The 9,049-nt window shown below is 35.7% G+C and overlaps 1 protein-coding gene across 10 annotated transcripts in view; it reads left to right on the top strand.

Annotated features, from left to right (window-relative positions):
- Nucleotides 1-9,049, top strand: part of LOC106061632 (atrial natriuretic peptide receptor 1-like) — a 637,794-nt gene that overhangs the window by 408,029 nt on the left and 220,716 nt on the right. For 4 of the 10 annotated variants that reach the window (XM_056017416.1, XM_056017417.1, XM_056017423.1 and 1 more), the window contains one exon: nucleotides 8,197-8,455. The exons of the other annotated variants lie outside the window; for them this stretch is intronic. In XM_056017416.1, coding sequence (XP_055873391.1) covers nucleotides 8,197-8,455 — 259 coding nt within the window. The remainder of the gene's footprint in view (nucleotides 1-8,196; nucleotides 8,456-9,049) is intronic. 10 annotated transcript variants of the gene reach the window in all.

Consider the following 9,049-nt stretch of genomic DNA (forward strand, 5'->3'; position numbering starts at 1 on the left):
GTCTTTATTAAAATCTGTCCGCATCCCGCGATCGCCCCTGTCGTCCCCCCCCCCTCTCTGGATCCGCCTCTGGATCCAGCTGTCTGATAACTTTTGGGGGGTTAGGTGTTTAATGTTACGATACTCTTTATGGACTTCTGCCTTAGTCTCTGTTTTTTTTTTAATAAGGTTTCTTTCTATTTACATACTTTATTTAATTAAGCATCAAACCAGCATTCATTTATTTTATTTGACGAATATGTAGGACGTAATCATCTTCTCTTTTGAAGTAACATCTGTATTATATAAGATATGTTGTCTGTATTATATCTTCCATAATGTGCTGAGATGACTTTTAATGCATTTTCAGAGATCATCAACTGGCTTGTTTATGTCTTTTTATTTGACGAATGATTGTTTGAATTTAAATGCAGCTTGGTGTAATTGAGTTAGATTGCATTTATGTCATATTAATTTTTTTTTTTATAATTATTACTTCTTTTATAAGCCAATTTTTTTTAACGACATCATGATCACATAGTCCAGGGACATCATGATCAGATAGTCCAGGGACATCATGGTCAGATAGTCCAGGGACATCATGGCCAGATAGTCCAGGGATAATCTACCACTAGTCCATATTTATTAGTTAAGTAAAGATATAATGTGTTGCTAAATTTTATTTTTTTCTTACAATTGTTCTAAACTTAATTGTGTAATGTCTTTTGAAGAAGTAGGTGTGTATTTCTGTACCCTATAGTACAGATTGAGTCAAAGTCAAAGGTCTCATTACAACTAGCTATTTTTAACTTGCCTGTATGTACAAGTATTGTTAACGGTTATCAGATAGTATTGTTACTTTATTTACAATTAACCTATTGAAGTTATAAATGTAAATTTTCAAATCTCAATTAAGTAGGCCTATGAAAAGTGTCTCTTTCTTTGTTTAATGCCCTTCCTCTAGAACTGCTACATCTTACAACACTATCATGCCATATGTACATATATGATTATACAGGCTATGTATTACAGACTAATTATGTCCAAATTACGATGATTTAAATGACTAAAAGGATATTAAAGTTTGTGTGTCATATCCACAAGTGAACCCTTCGTATTAATATGATGTACCACCACAAACAGGACGGCTGCCTGGTCGTGCGGTTAGCGCGCTGGGCTGTCGTTCGGACTTATAGATTTTCCCGCGTTCATTGAACCCTGTCCTCTACCATCCCCATCGTCCCGCGGTAGGAAGGAACATCCGAAACATTTTACATTTTACTTTTATTTTTGTAAGTTATGGTTCCAATTTCCCTATTTATCTTTTAAGATAAGAACGTTTTCTCAAAATGGAAGGAAAATGTTTAAGAGAATTTGTTTCCTTTTTTTTTCCATTGTAAAAAAAAAGCTTTGATTATCTTTCTGTGTCCTATAGGAGAGGAGTTCCGTCGTTGTATGTGTATGCAGCTGGACTAAATAAAATGTCTGAAATACTGTGACCAAAAAATGAATCTATATCTTTAACTGTACTTAGTCACTCAACCATGATATAGCAGCTTGAAATTTGGAACAACCATACTTCATTACATGCTTTTTAAATTCATTGCTTTGCGTTTCATGCAAACTAAGCATTTTTGGTGAAATAAAACAATGTAAAGAATTAGAGCATTTACGTTTCGAACATACACGAAATAGATTGTTAAAAATCACCAATTATAAAGTGAGTTTTGTGATCGAATTAGGTGCGCTTAACTAAAATCATGAGCAAATATTTTTTTTTTGTGTTGCTATAATCCATCAACTTTGGAAATTTTGCTGTAGCAAAATGCTTACGATTATTTTAAGCAATGGCATTGGCGTAACTAAGAGGGGGGGGGGGGATGGGGGGGGAGAATTTTAAAATCCCCCCGGGCCCCCTAGGAGGGGGGCCCCCAAATGGGTGTCCGAAATTTATTGTAAATACATATTTGATTGACAAATAGTGTCAACGGGTGTCTTTTTTTTTTCAACATTTATGGATTAAATTTATCACAAAGGCTAAACCTAGATCTAGGTCTATCAGTACGTTGACTTTGTTGACATTTTAAAAATATTTTTTCCCACAGAGATCAAAGTTTTTTTTAAAGTTAGTTTTACATTTTAAACTTTGTTGCCACGAATAAAACTGCATGATATACAACGAATTCCAGGTATCTTGTTACCTTTACTAATAATAGATCTAAATGTCGAGTATTTTATGGCTACACTAATTAACCTTGAAGCAAAATTTACAGAATCGAGTATAACATATCCAAAAGTTATTCTTAATAATGCTAGAATAGTCCATTATTCGGGTGTGGGGTCTATAATTTCAGAATTAAACTTCACACTCGAGTTATTACCCCTCTATTCATCTTTCCTCAATCCAATGGAAACTCTATTTTTATTTCCATCTAATCCTTTTGCTTTCGCACAAAACATAAACAACAAACAATGACGTAATATCATATAATATTAGCACATCATTCCTTTGGAAGTTATTATCACACCCTTCCTTTTAAAGTTCTTAAAAGTGATATCTACTAGCAGGGCCGCCCTAGCATTTGCGGGGCCCTATGCAAAACGGATCGCGCGCGGCCTAGTCTGGGGGTAGGGTGAGCATAATGTCAAAATTATTTTTTTGAATTAGAAAATAGGACTACTTTCGTCTTTGCAATAAATTTTTATCAAATGAAAGCTCGCAATGCCACTTTTTATTTATAGGCAGCCCAAAATGTCAATTTCGTCTATTCTTCAGGAGATTTGAATAAATTCAAAAAAAAGTTCAGGACTTTATCGTATATTTTGACTTTCATGAGATTTCCTGGAGGCCCTGAAAAATCAGGAGTTCGCGAAAACCCTGTTATATTATATACATTATAATGGTTTAATTTAATAATGTACACTTAGAATTAGCGCGGGTCCTATGAAAGCGCGGGGCCCACTGCCACCGCATAGGCTGCAGTGGCCTAAGGCCGGCCCTGTCTACTAGGAACTTTAACAATTCGTCCACTTCTGGTTGTCTTGACTGGCACAACAAGTTCTCTAGACGTTGGTCTATAACTGTCTGTTTCGTTTGTTTCAACTTTTGCAGTTCATTGTCTCCTCGGTATCATAGTACTCACAGATGTCTTCATCGAAACTCTTATTCAAAAAGCGTTGATTTCTTCTGAATGTTTTTCCGTTTGTCTTTATGATGTAAGATATGGGTGCTGAATGTTTTTTTTATGATAACTGCTTTCTGCCATGTTTGACCTAGACGAACTCTCCAAGAGAATAATCTTTAGGTAGTCTTGCTTTTGCATTGTATTTCACGTTGCTTTTCATCTGTCGTTCGTTGAGTAATGTCTCTGCATTTTCAGCTACCGATGGTTTCAATAGTTTGGGATCAGTTGGAATGATTCCCTGAGTCTTCTACTCGTCAGCAGTTGTGATGGTGAATACGGCAGTCCGTTTATCGGAGTATTTCTATACTCGAGCATAACGAGATATGGATTTTTCCCACTTTTTGTATTCTCTGAATCCTTTTTCTTGCGCACAAAACATAAACAACCAACAATGACGTAATACCATATAATATTAGCACAGAATCTTCTTCATGCAGTGGAAAATTAAGAATTTTTTGGGTATTCTTGAATTCTGGTCAAAGCTCTTGCGCCCAATTAATATAGTTAAGAAGAAACTACAAAAGTCTGGACTGCGTATACGGGAAGCTGCTAAAGAAATTAGTACCCTTTCATGCTTTCTGCAAAATGACAAAAAACCAATCCATCGAAAAAGCAAAAGAAGGTAGTGAATGCTATGGATTCCCTGTAATCGAAACAACCAGAAGAAAGAAAAGACTTGATGGGAAGTTGAGTTCTAATGTAGGACTGTCAATAGAACTGCAATTCAAACGTGTTGCAACAGAAGTGCTGGACAGATTTCATATGGAGATGAAGAGCAGATTTCAAAGGTTGGAAAGAAAATGGATACCCTTGGGTTTCTTCTTGAACCAAGACACCTGTTAGATGAAGACCCGCTTATGACAAACTGTGCTACTTTTCCTGTTTGTATGATGAAATAAATAGCAAATCGCTTTTTCAATGATGTCATTGATGCACGAGCACTTTTCATCAACAAACCAGTAATACAATCACCAATAGACATATTGAGGAAACAGGCTTCATATGGTAATTACGTGTGCTCAAACTTTGCAACCTCCTCCGAATACTGCTAACTCAGGCCACTTCCATTACGTCATGTGAGAGATCATTCTCAAATCTTAAGTTCATCAAAAACTATCTCAGGAGCACAATGACGCAAGAAAGGCTTATCATGGCTTTAATGTCAGTGAAATCACAAATACTAGAAAGTATCGTTGTAGTTGATGTTATAGATGTCTTTGCTGCACAGAATGCACGACGTGAAGCGATATCAATTGAGATTTGTCACTTGTACATTTTTAACTAATAAATAAAGGTATTATTCATTAAAAGAGTCTTGATTACTTTTTGTTAAGTTTACTGATATACTGAACCAATTGGATTTGGGGCGTATATATTTTTGCGTACATTATTCCATGTCATATGTCGAATGTCAAAATGTAAGGGGCCCCCAAAGAGGTCAATCCCCCCGGGCCCCCAAATCCCTAGTTACACCCCTGAGCAATGGAACAAAACGAATTAAAGTTAATGTTACGTAAAATACGTTCTCAGATATGATAGAACTCTGCTCCAATCGTGTGACTTCAAATACACACCAAATACAGACATTTCTAGATACAGAATTACTAAATCCAATCGCTTTTCAAAAATGGCATCCTTACAAATAATATATATATATATGTAAATGTAATTTAATTATAATATATATATATATATATATATATATAATAAATAAATTATCTATATATAGATAGATATATATTATAGTGTAACTAAGTTGTTTATTTTCTACGTTTGTCCAGCTTGTCAGGAGCGTGTCCAAATGTGTCATGTGAGACTTTGTATGTGTTTATTGTTTACACTTAGATGAATCTTGTTAAATGGATAACGCCAAGATATTGATCATTTTGCTTGTGTTATTTTATTTTAAAAAATTTTAACAAGGATATTTATGTGTCTGGATTAGTGTTGGAATTCTTTCTTAATCTGCAATGGATAAATTACTAAGATCGAAAGAGTTGGACATTGATCTAAATGCTCATAGGGCCTCAGATTCACTGATATGACACATATAAAAATTTTCTGGTGTCTATCTCGAGGATATTAATGAAGAGAATAAACTAGAGTTGTTTAAAACTAACGTATCTTCTATGGTTTACATGCTAATTAGTGATACATCGATCTACTCGCTGGCTATAGGTACCGTCAAGGCAATTTATATTAAGGTAAAGAATGACATTTGGCTAGAAATTTACTTGCTTCTCTCACTCTACAAAGCGCCGTTGACGAGGCTACTATGTTAGAAACGGCCAAAACTGGGTAACAATTCAACGAACAAAATTTCTTTTGGGGCCATGAAAACACCAACTCATCATCTAGAAACATCCATATCCAGTGAAGGCCAGTAATTGAAGGCCATTAAATCGCTATGCTACTTCTGTGGATGAAGGCAACACCCTAGGATTCTTTACATTGGCGGATCCATGGAGCGGTAAAGGCGAAGACATCACACAATTTGTGTGCAAATTATTTACTATTTTAATAATATACGTTTTCCAAATTGCCTTTTCCCAACCTTTTCTTATTCTCAAATTTTCTATTGAATATATAATTCTGGGCCTATAGCTCACTTTAACAGGATTTTCAACTGCTTAAAATACAAAAAATAAAGAGTAAAGGTCTGCTTCAATTTCTATGATTTTTTTTTTCAGAGCTTTGTAAGACTAATTATAATTTTTTGTAACAGAACAAAGTTTTATACAGACATAGTGAATAAAATTAATTAATTAAATATGAACTGCTTGTTTAAATAGGATAATTTTACGAAGACGATTCTTTTTTTTTCGGGGCGACTCTTAAAATCCCTTTTTCTTAATTAGCTTTTCTCAGCCCGTTGGGCACATTTTTCTGACGGGGGCTTATGGTATCTCGGGTAATCGGGTATATTTTCAATGTAGTTACGGAGTATAGACTTATAACAATATTTATACATTAAAAACATTATTCAAATTGTTCTTATAAATTAAACATTTAATATGCGTGAGAATGTGTTTGTGCATCTAAGAATGCAAGAGAACGCTTGGCGTTGGGGCTTCGCTCTGAACCCCGCTGGGGAACTTACAAAACCCCGGCAGTCGAAAAGGTGGGGCACTAACGCAATTTTGTTTCGCCGAAGGTTGAGAAACACTGTGTGTTTGTGTTTATACATAGGGTTAGGTTTTAAATGAAGGTTAGGGTTTAGAAAAAAGAAATCGCCCTTCCCCTCAAAAGTTCTGGATCCGCTAGTTAGATTAATGCCTTGCTCGAAATTCATTACATCATCAGTTCGGGACAAAAGGGCACTTCTAAACTGTTTGTGAATCAAGTAAAACAACAGCTTTTATGGCTGCCCGCATCATTGAGCAATGTGGTAACTTCACGTACATTGCCATCGTGGAATTTTTCTGTACTTACACAGTGAACTATCCAAGTGATGTCAATGGATTAGTAATGCAAGCTCTTGTAGACACTGGAAACCATGAAAGCTACATATTGGAAGCCATCCTCAAGAAAAATAAATAGCCACACACCCTTCTGCAAAGAATAGTCATGCCACCACACATCTTTCTGAAAAGACAAAATAATCTTGTTTACTTCATTTATGGATTCTGGCAATCTGTACCAGTTCTGTCCCATCACATTCTGTGTTACCAGTGGAGTTTTGTTGTTTTTTTCCTTAGGATACCCCAGCTTTTGCTGTTGATATTTTTTGAGCATTTACATCCTTGAAATCCTTGGTCATCTGCCTCTTTTCTTTTGTTTGCCTCTTTTCTTTTCTCTGCCTCTTTTTTTTTTGGGGGGGGCGGGCGGGGGGGGAAGTCTCTTGCATCTTTTGGGCATTTTTTATGACTGAAGTTGCAAGCTTTCAAAGAACGATAAATGTATACCTTTGTATATAATATGAAGAGAATGTAACGCAATGTGGTCGTGATGAAAATTCGGACGATGAGAATCTGCGAAGATTTCTAGTTGTTGCTAGAAAGTATGGGATCATGTTTAGTGAAGACAAAGTACAATAGCCACTGACAAAGTTTGCCTATTGGGATATGACATTTCTAAAATGTCATGTATAGACCCGGCAAACACAATGTTGCTCCTGGTAAATTTTCTAGAAACGGCTGTGTGTCAGTTGTGAGTCGAAACGAGTTAAAACTGCTCCATAACTCTCTGTGTCTTCTGGGAATAACAAGGCCATTGCATTTAGTGCTATCAAAAAACTAACAAAACAGGAGTATCTACACGAGAAAAGAGTGGCAACAAGTAGAATCACCCCATACAATCCAACAGGTAGCCAACCCAGAAGGATTCTACAAAGCGTTCGTACATCCTGACCGTGTGAATATGGAACCAATGGCTACTTTTAACACACAAATCAAACATGGGGAAATTGAGCTGCTAGAGAATTAAATACAGTTGCAAAGTTTCCAGCTGAAAAGCCACCAATGTCAACAATTCAAAGCGAAAGCAGCCCTGTTCTGTACAACTTAGACCAAAAACGAACAGACTTAGTTACAAAATCTAAAATCGTTTTATGGGGATACTATGACTTCATGAGGAATTCATCATTTTATTTTCTGTTTATATAATTAGTAGGCGTGGGTGATTGTTGTGTAAAAGTTGTTTATTTTCTGAGTGTGTCCATCTTGTCCGAAGGGCATGTCCATAGTACAATCAGTCATGTGAGATGTGTGTTTATTGTTTCTGTTTACTGTTATATTGTTGAATAAAGCCAAGAAATTGGCAATTTAATGTTATTATATATATATATGTATGTATGTATGTGTGTGTGTGTGTGCTCAAATAGTACTTTTTAATTATTTCTACAATGAGCAATTATATTAATCAAGCAAAGATCAATAAAACCCACACGCTTATACTCAAATCTGCGAGAATGAGTAATAAAACAAATCAATTTAATACATGTGTTTTATTGATCTATCAAAATCAATTTCAAATTAATTTCAATTAAAAAACTAAGTTCACTTTAACCTATTTCCTTGACTTTTTCCTTTAGGCAAGTCACACAAAAACCTCTCAGTTTGTGATGTCCATCTTCATGGCCTTTGGCTGGTCTACTTTTGGTACAGTTTATTACAATGTCCCATTAGGTACACGAAGGCCACAATCAGATTGTTCCTTTATAATCACAGAAATCGTAACTAATCTGGAGCCAGAGTTCAAACATAAGCCTTGGTATTATCCTTTTGACGAGAAGAACATGGACAATAGTACTCTAGACACTGTGCTGCATGAAATACAACGGAATTCTCGAAGTAAGTATACAGACCTTCTAGCCTGAAAAAATAATTGACTTGAATCAATGTTCGTCTGTTCCTTCAGACCCCTATCGCATACTTTTCCCGTTGTATCCTCGAAAAGCCCGTGGATTCATTGAGCCTTTAACTCTTTCTCTCCTAACTGACGATACCAGCGTTGATTCCACCAGAATGTGGTAAATAATTACTGAGAGAAAGAGTTAAGAATGAAACAACTTTGCTTAGTTTGACATTTTATTGGTCATTCTTCAGTGGAACTGCCAGTCTCCCTTTCTTTTACATCTACACAATTTTTTGAATTCTAAAAGTTCTAAAGAAAGACGAACATCTGATAATTATATTTATAGAAAGTTTTGCAATTCACAGGTTCACGCACTTCTTTGGCTCTCCAGTTGTCAGAATCATCATGTATCTCTTGAATTTTGTTGTAGAGATGCTGTGGCAGTTCGCGTAATCTAATAATTTTACTTTTCCCGTTTAGCATTTGTTCTTAGCAGGATATCAAGAAAGAGGCTGGTCCATTCTTGTAAGTTGTCCAGACAGCTTTCTTAGGACGACCCTCTCTTTGTGCTCATTCCTCTGTATCTTGGA

This window comes from Biomphalaria glabrata, chromosome 18, assembly GCF_947242115.1.
Source record: "Biomphalaria glabrata chromosome 18, xgBioGlab47.1, whole genome shotgun sequence".
Lineage (NCBI taxonomy): Eukaryota > Metazoa > Mollusca > Gastropoda > Planorbidae > Biomphalaria > Biomphalaria glabrata.